General features: G+C 33.1%; 2 protein-coding genes across 2 annotated transcripts in view; both read right to left on the bottom strand.

Moving 5' to 3' along the window:
- LOC133185180 (zinc phosphodiesterase ELAC protein 1-like) overlaps positions 1 to 15688 on the bottom strand; it is a 295055-nt gene that overhangs the window by 52920 nt on the left and 226447 nt on the right. The window lies entirely within an intron of this gene.
- LOC133185188 (sonic hedgehog protein-like) overlaps positions 122 to 15688 on the bottom strand; it is a 71638-nt gene continuing 56071 nt past the window's right edge. Inside the window, exons 3-5 of the mRNA XM_061320281.1 lie at positions 11763 to 12850; positions 3432 to 3693; positions 122 to 2029 (exon numbers count right to left, since the gene is read on the bottom strand). Coding sequence (XP_061176265.1) covers positions 1377 to 2029; positions 3432 to 3693; positions 11763 to 12071 — 1224 coding nt within the window. The 5' untranslated portion in view covers positions 12072 to 12850 and the 3' untranslated portion in view covers positions 122 to 1376. The remainder of the gene's footprint in view (positions 2030 to 3431; positions 3694 to 11762; positions 12851 to 15688) is intronic.

Here is a 15688-nt window from a genome sequence, read left to right as displayed (position 1 = left end):
ACTCTTCTTACTCACTTACTATTCAATTTTTTTTATCAATTTGGAATAAATCAGTTTCAAACAATGCAACGTTTTTTTCACATTCGTTTGTAAGTGCACAAAAGAGAAAAAAACACAGGAAAATGTTTGTCTTTGCTGAAGATATTTTTATTCTAACATTTCTGCAGACTAAAAACATGACATTCACACTGTGACGTCAGAAAAATAATTTACATAACAATATTACATTTTCATTGTACAACGACATGTAATAACTATAAACAAAATGCAGCTGATTCATATCAGAACACGTGCAGTTGAACAATTGAACAACACAAGCAATAGCACCAACTTCCACCGTATTTCACTTAACTATTATAATGTAATAATCAACCATCCCATGACTATCATTCAGACTTCCTTCAACTCAAAATTCAATCATAATTTAAGTTTTAAAAAAGCTTTGGATTTCTATCTAAATAAACAATTGCTTTGTTCTAAGTTCTGTAATCAGTCTCGATCATTATTTCATCATGAATTTATTTTGTGCTCAAAATATATCAGGTTTTCTTTGAAGTAATCAATTATATTTCATACGGACGCATGCACCAATAATAATTGTTCATTCATTTTTGAAAAATTAAATTCTATTAAATATATGCCTAATACATGTATGTACATAGAATATGTAATAGTAATTGGAATGTCACAAAGCAATTGAACACTAAGGATATAAAGGTATTGCTTTGCGTATTAACAGCCCTTTAAAACAAGGCAATATTGAGAGAAAACTATTATTAGAGCATGCATGAAAAGATGATTGAGAAAAGTAAACAATGTCCTATTTGCACCTAAAAGATAATGTTATTTATAGCTACAGAAAACAGCGATAGACTTGACTAATTTAATGTGATTGTGCAATTTATGGGTATAGTTATGACATTAAAAAATCATTATTGTTTATAGTTTTTCCTTCATCAAGATGGGATGACACATTGACATAAAAAATAATCGAAGCATCAGTAATTAACGCTAGTGTAATCAATGTTATCATAACTCATTAACTCAACAATAGTGCAACTAGGAGACAGAAGGTTGTCGATCCATATAAAATAGAAGGCATGGTGCAATGCGAATTTTCAATTGAAAAATAAATAAAAATAAATTATAACTTATGTGTACATCCCAGACCATAACCGTCTTTTGTATAAAGATACACATCTCATACAGATAACAATTCCCCGGCTGTCATCATTCAGAAAAAATAAGATTCAGTCATTTTCCCATACCAGACATCATCAAAAAGAAGTCTCAATAAGATTCGTATTTTAAATATGTTATATAACAAACTGATGTCACAGCCTTAGATTCATAAAAAAGACATAGACAATTACAAGTCAAACAATATAAAGCAAATCCGGACTAAGTAAGATCCTTCCCATTGAGTAAAGGAACTCTGCGTACCAATGAACGCCATCTTGTTCCGTATCACGTGATATGAATGGAATGTATTTTGATAAAGTATGGAACCATCGAAGAGGGCTGCAGGAAAAATGTGCGATTAGTTCACTATTAATTACACCGTAACATGACGTCACGACGCCATTCACAACAATGGTCCCGTCATAAGTCAGAGGTGCATAAACACCATTCACAGTTTGTGACGTCACGTGTGTCACTAGTGACGATCTGATTTCACTATCACCGTCATTGATTAAAACAAACTGACCAGTTTGAACTGTTTGTGCGTAATTTGCAACAAAAGATTCGATAGAGGATGAATTCGTAATAGAAGTATAAATAAGATGTCTGTCGGTAAGAGTTATGGTTCGTAGATCACTTGTGGTAATAGTAAAATACAGTCCACTACGCTTTTGGTCCTTATCGAGGAACGAGACAACCTCACTATAACCAAGTTTCCCGTTGGCTTTTAAGCTTAGAACTTTGTCACCAACTTGAAGATCTTCCATGCTCTTGGTTCCACTATGTTCCGTATACACAGTTGCCAATGGCGGGAAGCATCCTCCAATCTTAATTGCTGCAGAGGAGTCTAAAAATATTTTTGAAAAAGGCTAGGTTAGAAATTGTAATTTCTATCCATTTATTAGTTTTGAGGAATGACAAATTAATGATAAATATTGACAATAATCAATTTTAATTAGAATTTTCCAAGGTACATTTAATCCTCTGCAATAAGGACACAAGTAGTTATAGGCGATTAACAAAATACGTTTAACAGTATTGTGATAATTTTTTCCTAGTTTCTTGAAATTTTATTTTTAAATTAATTCGTATTTGTTTAATTTATCCAAATAATATTGCAATAGTTACAATGTGAATCAATGTAAGTGTTAAACAAGTTATGTCAGCTATCTTTAAAAATCCATGAGTATAATTTAAGAGATACAGCTAACATTGAGAGCAATATCTCCCCAAGTTAACAGTGATAGACGGACAGATGACAGGAAAAATGACACCCTAGGTGGCACTGTGCTTTGCAGAGAAATAAAAGAATTAAAAATTACTTTATCACAGATAAAATATTTACTAGTAATTAATCCAATCTGTGATGGAATGTATTACAGAGTCCCCTTGTTGTCCAATTAATTATACAAAACTACAGAATTTTTTTTATTCCCCAATGTATATACCTTCATTTAAGAAATTTTGGACATTTCATTCTAGTTTTAATGTATTCCAATTTCTCTTTTCCAGTTACATTTAAGTGATACTGATTTAAGTTTATTTCTCGCCCCCTTTTTTGAAAAAAAAATACTTGACGTTTTGTCAACATAGAAATCACTTGAAAAAAGTCTTAGTCATATAAGAGGTCTAAAATTTCTAAATTCATTTATGGATAGACCAAAAACATGGAACTTGGTCTAATTTTCCTTTGATTGCAATGTGTGAACAATCGTTAAATTTAGTATCGAAACACTCGAAATGTGAAATATTTGTTCAAACAATTGATGTTGAGGTGCTATTAGGTTTCAAGAAAAGTTTTAAAAGACTGTTTGCCTTTTCAAGTCAACAAATATTGTGTGAAGATTTCTCTTACAACAGGATGATTCCGTGATTGTTTTTATAGACTTCTGTCAACTTATACGCCCAATTTGAAATTTACTAATAACATTAACTTCTCTTTAGTTTGGATTTCCTTAAGTGATCTTTTACATTTTTTTTTCTGATAAGGCGTCATTTATTAAGCCTTCTAAGAATTTGTTTTAACTTATAGTCATTGAAATATTACGAAATGTAGTAAATTTTGGGAAAAGGAATTATATTACTTAAAAAATAAATGAACATCTTATCGCATTTTCATCTAGCATTTTGAATATCACATCAGTTTGATAAACTTACTGAATCTAAACTATTGGAATAATAAACTCACTAAAACTAGTTCAGTTCTTTAACTAACATGATAAAAAAGTGATTTGCAATTACATGTATACCTGATTTAACAGAGCAATGAATGTGACCCCTGGACTCGAAGTAAACCCAGTCGAATCCTGCTTCCACCGCTAGTTTGGCTAATGTGCCGTATTTGGCTCTGTCCTTGTCGCTGGTTGTGATGTCCACGGCACGCCCTTCGTAATGCAGAGAGTCCTTAGCATGATGACCATCATCATCCCAGGCTTCGGTCACTCGAAGCTTGATCCCCTGCCACGTGTTCATGACTGATATTGCTAAAATCTTTAGTTTGTCTTTACATCTCTAGAAAAGAAACCATTATAGATGTTAACATATCTTTAAGTCGCAAAAACATTATAGTCAATGTAAAGAACAGTTTATATAATCAAAGTCAGTATTAGCTTAAAAAGGGGGTAGTAGGTAGGCTAGCTCTGGGATAAAAAATCCCAGCTTAAGATTAACAGAATATTTAAGGTGTATGACACCATTTTTGACATCCGCATCACGAACTGTTTTCTGTTTCATGAACCAGACGGCAGAGATTCTTAGTCTTTAACACTTTCTTTCAAACCGTATACAATGCTCGCTTTGTGAATTCTTGTATTATAAAAATTTATTGGAAAGTGAAGAGCAATAGATTTCGTTTGAACTAGGATTCAGTCATTCTTCATTCTGAAGTATTAATGCAGAAGAATACGACGACAGATTAACGTGTTTTGAAAACTGCCAGCGGTAGACAACCCGCCAAATCTACAATAATCTCTAAAGTAATTTATTCCAGGACAAGATATTTCCCAATAATGCAGAAGAATTAGAAAATCCGAAAACTGCCGTTTTTATTTCATAAGACTTAAATGCACTTCATATCAATAAAGATGTTTAGACGCTATGGATTACTATACAAACATTCCTGCACAAACCCCTGATTTAAACGACTTACAAATATGTAAATTTAAGTTGGGATTACCATTCCTAACAACCCTATATCTTTGGTTGCCGTAAATACATCTCTTATACGGAATTCCTCGGTATTCATGGTAGCTACACATAAGGCGAGAGGGCGTCGCATCAGCCGAACTCTTATCACCTACTGAATCACTTTATGTACTAGATGATCATTTTTTTTTTGACATACGTATTATGGCTACGATAGAAACATTCTGCCTCAGTGATCTAAAGTCCATTTTTTGTGTCCGCTAGTCATTTACATGTTAACCTAGTCGTCATAATATGATAAAACAAATAACAAAAATTTGAAAAAAATAAATATTTACTATGTTTTGGAGGGAAAAAGAAATGTCGAAATTTAATATGGACCACCGTTTAATAACAGGAACCATTTTGATTTTTTTTTTTGTTTTAACCGCATAGTATACATAAATTTATTTGATGTCTCCTTTATGATGGAATGGACAAGGGCTCCCTTTCCCTTTATAGGTAGTTTTATAGGTAGGTACTTTAGACTGAAAAATAAACATGGAGATCAAACGGGTGAAGTAAACAAGCTAGGTTTGAAGTAGAAGTACTATAAATATTGAGTAAAGACATTGTACACCGTGCCTGGTCAATATCGCTGCCTCTCCCAATATAAGAGTGGGACAATTGTTTGTCTTTCGGTAATTATTATATTTATATAAAATTTTAAGTATATGTTGGAATATTTCACTTCGAATTGCCTTTAAATATTGAAACGGATATACCCCATCATATAAAAGTATGTTGTATTTCACTTTATGTGTTCAGTTTAACTTTTTGTTGTTGACTTAGTAATATCGTAAAAAATCTTTAAATAGTAAGATCCAACATGTTTGCAAAAGACAGATCACTTTCTCATGAGGCTCTTAAAAGCTGCGCTGAGCAAATAGTTACTGAAAAAATGTCGGTTACATCAGAATGTAGTATCAAGAAATCTTTAGATTTTGTGTTATATTTACATTGCCATAAAAGTAAACTAGAGAAAGCGACAAGAAAACGAGATAGGAAAAGTTAAAACAGTTTTCGCATGCCGAAAAACACCGCTCACAAATCAGACTATTTGTAGGGGTATGATTTATTGCGGGAAAATGAAGTGCGCTCGATGAGAGTCGACAAATACCGATCTGTGATAATAAACGGCATCGCTTATGTCACAGTGCAAGCGAGTAGCATTGGCGGAAGTCTTGCTTGCGCATTTCGTCGCTAGGATTGCTGTACTTTGAAAAATGTCGATATAACAAGTCCGAGAGGTGTTTTTATTAAATGAAGTCAAACAGTGTTATCCGGGGATCTGAGTTAAGTGATCTGTGTTTGAGTTGAAGGTGTACGGGGCTAACAACACATTTCATGTTTGGCACGCGGACCGGCAGTAAAACTGCGCCATCATGAGATGCAAAATCCGCAAAACACACGATTAATTGCACTGCATGTTCTTTTCTTCATTAGTTTGTTGAAAGAGTCAATATTTTCTCAACTAAAATAACTTTTCCATTCTAAATATAGTGCCTATTCTTTTGAAAACTTATTCATTCTTTAAACTCCGTACAAATATATTCCCATAAGAGTAACCTTACAAAAATATTAGTGAAAGGTACAAATTGTTTTATGAGAAGGCTCGCAATGATTTTAAGCATTGGCTATTTTATTAACGATTCTTTTAATTGTGGTTTGTTGATTAACGACTTAATTGATAAAACATAAAATACTTGTGATGATAAATTCATTGAGTAATGCTTTATGCATTATACGAAATTAAAACACCTGGACCAGTAAAAGAGCATCGGATTTAACCCAGGTGTTTAGTAATTAACGGTTTCTTAACTTGAACTCATTATATAAGCTCATTAATTGTATTTGAAACAAATTTAAAGTTTGTCAAGTTTGGATTTGTGTGTTCAATCGCAAATCGTACAAACAAAATCCGATACAGCACGTTTAATCGTATTAAAGAGGTCGTACAAATAAACTGTTTTAAAAAAGATAAGGAGGTTGATTCATACGTTAAGCTCAGTCCCGCCTCAGTACTATGTGTCAGATTAATATAAAATTTGGCTTTTTGAGCCCGATTAAAAAACAAAGAAAACGTTGTACAAATATTTTGAATATTATACTAAAAAGAAATCTAAGACAAAATACATTTCAATAAGAGAGAGAGAGAGAGAGAGAGAGAGAGAGAGAGAGAGAGAGAGAGAGAGAGAGAGAGAATGGATTTAATTGCATGTCTTCATCATTTTGACTCGCACCTGTTTGATGAAAATGGAATTTGAATTACATTTCTAGTATGTGACTGTACACATTAGATTATGTCATGAAACAGGATATTATATTTTCTATCAAAGCTAACCCAACAGTTCTGTAGATTAAATCTTAATTTTTCAACAACGGTTGAAAAATTAGCTTGTCTATTCCCAATTTATTTTCCTTGAATCTCTTATACTATTCAACAATAAAAAGATGGTCCACTTTTATCAGGGATTACTAAGGTGTTGATTAAAACATTTTTAAAAAAATGTCCAAAGTGCAGACAAAAATAGACAAAAAGAAATCTAGCAAGATCTGGGCACCAGGAAACATGTCTTCCTATGTGCATATCGTAGATGGGGTTTGAAAATGCACTTTGCGGCAAGACGCGGGTATTAGCCTAATCCATTGAGAGACTTTGTCTTTAATCATTTTAGAACCTTGTCCCTTTAAGCAGCAATGAACAACTTTTTGAGGTCTTAATTCTGACTGTGTCGCTTCTGATCATACTCGTTCCTCCGTGACCTTGCAAGAGACACTCTTAATTGTTCAAAAAAGCAACACGTACCTTCCCAAGCATCTCACACATTTTCCATTGTGTTAAAGTCAATGATTCCATGGTCTGGTTTAATATTACGATACAAGATAAAGTAGCCTTTTGAATTAAGTGGAGGAATTTAATTTGATTGAATGTTTTTACAGTCCGGATTGATCGAGGTTGGCCAGTTTGACTTTGTCATTAATTCCTTTCTCCGTTATCTGAATTTTATTTTAATTATACAGGAATTCGTAAACTTTGAGAGCATTAAAGTAGCTAAATTACTTATTATATTATCTTTTAAAATGATAATTTTGTCCTGAATAAGAATTTAAATTGAAAATAGATAAATAAAATCTGTTGTCGACTGATATTTTAAAAACTGGAATATAGCGACGACTGTTCTTCGAATTTTCATGTATACTACTTGTAGTAATGTCTAATATAGTGACATCCCTTTTTATCCTACATTCATAGATTTATAGGAATTTTGCTGTTAAAGTAATAAATAAATGTTTAATTGCTTAGTTTAAATAAATTACAAAATTGTTAAGTGATAAATTTTCAGTATGAATTGCTAGATTCTTCGTGTTTGTTGGCGACTGATATCATGACGACCCTTGGACAACCTTATATATCCTACCCTCGCATTCTGCCTCCTGAAGATTTCAAAGAATCCCTCTGAAGGAAGATTTAGAACATTTGCATTTTAACAAAACAAGCGGAGTCCACATGCCATATTGCTAGATTATCATACATTTATACAGTTAATAAAATGAAAGAAAGGGCAATACATGAACGTGTAGGCAGATTAAGTTGTTAAAATTTGCACATGAATGTAGCTGAACAGGTATCAAATGTGATAAGCTAAATGTTCAACCACCATTTACTAGGTTTTCTGGAAAGTTAATTATCAATTTGACAAAGAAGGGGTCATTCATTGATAGAAATTTAAACCTCTTGACCAAAGAATACAAAATTAAGTTTAGCTACCCTCTGAGGTATCTAACAATACCTACACATTTAGAGGACTATTTCGCACTAAATCTCTAGCAATTTCTTCGCAGTAGTAGTAGGTGCGACAGAAAAATATAAATTGTGGAGAATTTATTGTATTTCAAAGATTTTTTTCTTAATTTAATCATGCTGTAAATATAGTTTTCTTTCATATTTTCTTCATATTTTAAACAAGGTCTCTGCAAGTGGTCTTGAGAAAAAGATCATGCTGGACGAACCTATTATTAATCAAACATTATGGAAATAAAATGGGAGAAAACATTTAACTTTTAATAAGTGCGTTGACGAAATGAACAAATATCGTGCTAACAAGAATTGTCATTCGGAAGCTTTACAGATGTCAATCAATTTCGATCGTCTGGTACAATCAGTAATAAAGCGTCCAATTGAATCAGATTGATAAAGACCATGATTAATCACAAGTGACCTTAAATTAAGGATCAATTTCTCGTACTGGGTATCATGTGTAGATATTAATAGAAAAAAAGGAAACTTCGCATGCTAATGTGCTTACATGATATCTAGAGAATAAAGCCAGTGAAAGATAATCAATTTTAAATGAGTACAAATGTAATTTTGGAATACTTTTTAGAAAAAAAGACTTTGTGGAAGGTGTATAAAGAAATGCATAGAATTTGAAATTTTGACCAATAGTAAAGAACATACAAATTTTTAGGTATCGTATAAGCAGAAATTTTAGCGAGGAGTCAATTTTGGCATATTTATGGAGGTGCTAGATTGCTTAAAATGAATATCGCTAAAAATTCCTTCCGCACTGGAGGTTACCATTAGGTTTCTAGATCTCAAAATCGCTTAAATTACTTCTCGCTATAATGACATACCTCTTTCTCATCAGGACAAATCGCTAAGTTTACGTCTCGCTAAAAAATTCTATTTTTGTGCTGTTTTTAAAATGTATGTGGCATTTATAATTTGTAAATATAAGCAATAAATTTTGAATGAAATAAATCTCTCAGGAAATTTATGTAAATGTACGATAGTATAACGTGACATAAAGTAGCAATTGCACATAACACATGAATTTTCATCTGTAGGTAATAAAAATTAATTCATACCTCGTTATCCATCATCAACAACTTCTCGCTAGTACAGACAGGGTATAAAAAGACGGAATGCTTATATTCAAACATAATTAAAAGAGCACGTATTTCGAATTTGATGCACTAAAAACACTTAGAGAATTTGGTTGCAACTTCATGAATGGGTGGTAATGCAAAAACAATAAGACAGTTTTGATTCTAAGTTGTACATTGAAAAAAAAATCCACCTTACAGATGAGAATTTGAAACAGAAGTTTTATTTGACTTTTGAGGGGTAGCTGTTAGAGTTTAAACCAGCAATATTTGGGTTGTCAGAGTACCTCAATAAAACAGAATTTGTTGACCTGTTTACCAAATCATACTTTGTCATTGATTTTTGTTCGCTTGTTTTGTGTCAAGTAAACTCATTGTTAATCATTTTGACTTTTATTTCGTCTGCAGCCCAATGTGTCACGTGGCGTCTGAGCAAATTATCTTCTGCTTTTGAGATACAGTAAAGGAAATTGCATTAAGGTTTATAAATGTCAGAAGTAAAAGGAATAATACAGAGGGATCTTTGAAAAACTCAAAACATTGGATAGTGGAAAACAAGTTATCGCAAATGTATTGCTATTAAACTTATCTTCACAAAAGCGTTAACAAAAATGATCTATATACTACTGTAGAAGTTTTATGAAGTGCGTTTGCGCTGGGGAATATTAGTCAATGACTTTTTATCAGCTCCGCCGACATGAAGCTCGAGCAGCCGACGGATAGTATGTCCTACGTCCCGTCATTTTTGATGTCCCAATTGAATGAAAAAAATGATGCTTATTAATAAAAAGGAGTTTATATTGTCCGCCGACTTATCTTAAATTAGTATGAATCATACATTCATGAATAAGTGCACTTTCAAATCATCGAAAGGCGTCTTGAAATAAATACACTTTGTATTATTTCAGTCTTCTGTCTTATTGGTATTGACAAGAAGAAAATACAAAAAAACAGCATGATGCAAAGTCTGTTTTGTAGAAAATTTTCAAAATCTTTGTAAACAGAAAAGTCATTAAGCGCAACATTGTGTTAATTATAGAAACAATAATTCACAGCAATCATTTCATTCAAAAATATTTCCCAAGACGCCACAGTAATTGAATCGTATACATTTGAAATGAAGCTACTAAACGCCTTCTAGCGATTGACAAATCAGATGTTGTGGATATTAAATTTAATTGTACATCGATCCCGAGGCAAGAATATTTCTGTCTACATGTTAGGTATCAAACCATCTACGAAGCTAGGGGGTAACCACAAGTTGATTTGAACATAAGCTGTTGTTAAGTTCCGTTACAAATTTTCATTAACGCAGAGATTAAAAATTATCAACACACGTTTCTTGTCTGCATTTACTAGCTTAGTTAAAAGTCTAAGACTTTTATATCAAGTAATTTACAAAATCCTGACGCTGAAGAAAATTAAAACATTTATTTTGAGGATTCAGAACATTATAGCCATATTAGGCTGGTAGTGAAATAATTGCAATACTGTTTATATATCATGTAGTTCAGGAAATTGCAATAATTTTCACAATGGGTGGAAAATTAGGAATAATGAATTAAATTATTCATTTCTTTATTAATTTCTTCCTAATCCAATGAATAACTGAAATCACCAGTAATAATGACATCAAGTTCCTTACTTAATTAGTTACTTAATTAGTTCGTTTTGTCTTCCTCTCATGCAAATTGACATTGATAAGTCATAGTGCTATTCTCCCCATATAAAGCCAAGACAAGGCTGAATTTATCGGCATTTTTCACAACTGTATTCTAAGTCAGATAGGTATATATATTAAGCAAAAAGAGACAAAAAAGTGCGAAAACAGTGAAATTAGTCTAGCAGGAATCTGACCTATCATTCACACTTATAAAGTGACAACCGTTTTTTCCTTAGATTTTTAAGTAAGAGAAAATCGATGTAAAAGTATCAGACCTGAAATCGTAGATTAACCAGGGAGACACTATTAATACCATTTTGAAAAAATAACTTGGAACAGAACCAATTATCAACATATTATAGTTAGTGATATATTTCAAACTACGGAAACAATCTGTAAATCGTTACAATAGGCAAAAGAAGTACATGTTCAAATGAATTAAGGTCAATTGATTTTTTGGAAAATATTTTTTTTAATTATGGTAACAAATTTAGAAAGAAAACGCTTAATGTATCTAAATACGTAACCATCGAACGCAAGACAGGACCATAAAAAACCCTAACCCTCGAGAAAAAAAAAGTGGAAATGACATTGACGTTGCATAATACAGGTTTAGCATTTCCTTGATGTTGAGGCAGGGTTAAGATAATTAGTATACGGCGGTAATTCATTTACTTTACAAGAGCTTTAATGGCTTTCGCATATCCTAATTCGTCAGATTTACTTGTGTCGTTGGATTAGGGACATGAAAAGGGTTTTGTTTTACTTTCCAAATCCGGGAATTAGCCATCGGATCTACACTAACTTATTAAAAAGGGAAACACAACAAAAAGTGAAAGTCTACCTGTGTCATGATTCGGTCAGAACCGTCTCCCTCTTCATCTCGGAAAATGATGTCCGGGTTGTCATTTGTTACCAGCTTTTTGAATTTTGGGTCGTCCCTTGTTATGCGCCCCTCTGCCAAGCCGCTGGCACCGAGAGTATTTTCCGAGACGTTCGGCACATGTTGTTTATACACTAGTGGAGTCCTATTACCAGTTCTGTGCCTCCTCCCGGACCCCCTAGGGGAGGCGCACTGCAAGGAGGATCCAGTAAGAATAAGAAACGCAAAAACTGCTGTTTGTAGCGCTGAGAGAACCGCGGTAGATCGCATACCTATGTCCCCTGGTCTGCGTTCGATGATGATTGCGAGTAACGTCACTTTCACGCTGACGACCGTGGTAACTCTCGCACCTGTATATAAGCCTTCATGGATTTCTCTGGATTTTCTCTGTAATACATTTTGCTGTTAATATAAAATCATGATTCAATTTTTGAAAACTTCCGAGGTTTAATGAGTTTTTTTCTCTTGTGGTCCACAATCTCTTTTCTCGCTCATTCGTACAATAGTTGTTCCTATTTATTCATTCATTCTTCACATAATATACTATAACAGTACCACACTAATCATAAAGCACTGATGGCGCAGTTCAATATATCTATATTAATATCCTTAAGTCGCCGTCACTGTCTGTAATAATCCAATAGAAGGGATCTGATTGGTTATGGGTGTGTACATGCCCTGCTCCTTGTATTTTTTCCCCTCTTTCACCAGTGATTACATCCTTTTTAACTGTTTAACAAGCCACTAGTAGAGTGAATCAGATAATTTGAACCAATAGAAATCTACCCAGTCCATAAGTTCACAGCCCACTTTAAAAGACCGTACATCTGTCAATCAGTTACATCTTCGTGCTTTATCTGATAAAAAATCCTTCTTGTTTAAAATCATTAAATCCACCTTCTCCGGGCCTTTCACTTCATAATTTTCTGCGACACTCAAATATTGAGTTCTAACCGCTTTGAAGTTCACTAAATTATATTTTTTCAGCATTTACATCTGTAGAATTATTTTTGGTGAAGGTTTTCCATTTTTTCCCAAATAAAGAATTCCTGAAAATACAATTAAAATCCACATTTTACAAATGTTGTATCATATTTAAAGTATAAAGCAAAAAAAAAAAAAGAATAATAATTTAATGTACCGAAGTAGCAATCCGATTACAAGCTTAAAAATTTATTCGAAATTTAATTCAATTTACCGACTGGCTATAGGCTTTGTGACAGTTCATTGAAATGATTGACATCTATAAATGTAGAAAGAGTTAATATAAAAAGGAATTAGATTTCTGCACCACGGATCCTTATTTAAGAAATTCTCTCTCCTTTCGAAGCCAAGCTCCAGAAATGATAAAATAATAATTACATTAGATGTTATAATCTGAAGGAATTTCTTGTACAAATTTGGACCTATACAGTGGATTATCAAAGTCACAAAGAAAATGATCACAAGTTTTAAGGGACGATCTTCGTTTTCCCACACACCTCAAAAATCACATATCTTTCGAAACACCGTTTTTATGACGACACCAAATACTTCTTTTTATAGAGAAAAATCTATATTGAAGAATGGCAACAGCTCATTATAAAACTATAAATGTCTGAGTAGCATTCCTGATAGCCATTTCTATCGTTATTCTCTCTACACTTATCACTTCATACAGTAATCTCACTGTTCCTGTAAAATTGGCCTCCAAAAATATAACAAACGAAATTAAAATGTCGTTAAAACTGTACCCCGCAGCAGATATCCAAACTTCAAATGATTTTGATATCTTAACTAATTCGCCGGAGAATTACTTTTTCTTATAATACTTCAAACAGCAAAAAGTCGGGGTTTATTTAATCTTTCTCTCACTCTTTCTAAAGCGGGTATCACTATGCGATCGAAGTTTGTATTCCAAGAGAAAAGACTAGGAATTACATATATATTTGTAACTTATTACTGCATCGTCCGACGGTTTATGGGGTCCATGTGTTATGAGAGCGACCTAGGCTCGAGACGGAAAGGGAGATTTAAAGACACCTCTCCGCATGACGTAGCTGTCCACAGATCTCTGGTCGCAAAAAGGAGTGTAAACAAATTGGTCACTTAATAACAGTTAAATAAATATTGTAAAACTGGGAATATCAATTCAGATTTCTTTAAATACAAACCTGGGCAATGAATTTTAATTTTCAAATATTTGTTCATTTCCAAAAATTAGGCTCTCTGACCATAAATTCTTTTTACATACACCTATTTGAAAAAGAATTTGATTTTCAAACACTTCAAACAAAATTTTCTCGTGATCAAAAGTTAGCTATACAAATCATGTTCTTGTGTTATTGTACGGTTTAATTACCAGCAGGGCAGTGCAATACACTTTCATTCTTTGAAAGGCATCTGCGGTGGGATCGTTCACAAAATACAGATGTGTGATAATTAAAACTGCCAAATATGGCCAACCCAGAAAAAAATCTCAATAGTAAAACTGACGTCTTGCTTTCAATGTGGAACGAAACGACCGTCTCAAATGACCCCCTCAAATGTTTAACCCATGTATAATTGAACCATAAACTTTCAATGTTAAAATGCTACCATTCTCTTCAGTAAAATGCGTAGATGCTCAAAATAATTTTAAGTTCTATTAGTGATATCTGGCCTCTAGAACAATGCCAATTTTACAATCCATATTTGGAACTCCATTGTAATCAATTTATCTTCATACATGTCTGGCAAATAGCGTTAGAAAATTCTACCTGCAGGTAGCCTTTTTGTCCAATACAACGTGCTTTCTGCCAAAATATGCTTTTCAGTAAACAATTTTACCATAACTATCTCTTACTAGATCGCACATTAAGCTACCAATAGGCATTTGTATTTATTTTCATTAGCACATAAATAATCCCTAATTCCGCCATTTCACTAACTTCCGGTTGCATTACGTAATGTTGTCCCTTCGTCGCCAGTCGTTCTTAATGAAATTATTGATTAAGTATTTCAAACTTTCTAATTATTTCTTTTTAGTCACATATGTACGAACATTAAACTTTTATTAATGTAGAAATCTGTATCTTTAGTTTCTAATTCAATGACCATCTAATGACATCTATAGCATCATCAACTGGCTCCTTGCATAACATTTTTATGACTGTAACGCAATAAAAATCGTCGTTTATTTCATTGTTTTCAAATTAGTCACTATTCTATAATGACCTCTTTCATTAAAAGAAAATGGTTATTTCGGACATAAAGGAGAGAATTCAGAAGCACAGAGTAGCCTAGGAATTCATAGTTCTTTACGAATAAAAAAAATGTTTCAGAGTATATAATCATAACCAGTCCAATTTACAACGAGGCAACGCATACTCTTGTAAACTCAGACGTCCACATCATTGGGGCGGGGGCGAGAGAGAGAGAGAGAGAGAGAGAGAGAGAGAGAGAGAGAGAGAGTATTGGACACTCTTAAGGTACATTGATCCTCTGATAAGCGAGATAACTCTCCCCACGGAACATGTAAATTACTTAATTCCTTTTCCTGCCGTTAGGATGAGCGCAGTTGCATTTATTTCCAATACCTTCATTAATATGTAAAAGTTAGATCCACCTCTTCAAACTAAATGATGGAAGGCTAAAAATCGTGCGCACTCAGTCTAGACTGTAAAGTAACATCTTTCGTTATATGTTAGTTTCACTTCATCACGGAATCTAATTAGGAAGGTTCCAAATTCTTTCAGTACCAAACTTTATTCATACACTACTACAAAACCCTTATTTTACTATTCTACAACAAAAGGTGGGGGGGGGGGGACCAGCCTTTCAATTAACATTCAAATTTTCTTTTATGATCTCTGCAAGAACTAAATCTTAATCGCCTTTACGTTTAATGGTTAGTCCGCCATTATGGC

This window comes from Saccostrea echinata, unplaced genomic scaffold, assembly GCF_033153115.1.
Source record: "Saccostrea echinata isolate AGI-Se365-2 ecotype Australia unplaced genomic scaffold, CSIRO_AGI_Sech_v1 ptg000001l, whole genome shotgun sequence".
In the NCBI taxonomy this organism is placed as follows: Eukaryota; Metazoa; Mollusca; class Bivalvia; order Ostreida; family Ostreidae; genus Saccostrea; species Saccostrea echinata.
This window is presented reverse-complemented; position numbering and strand designations above follow the sequence as displayed.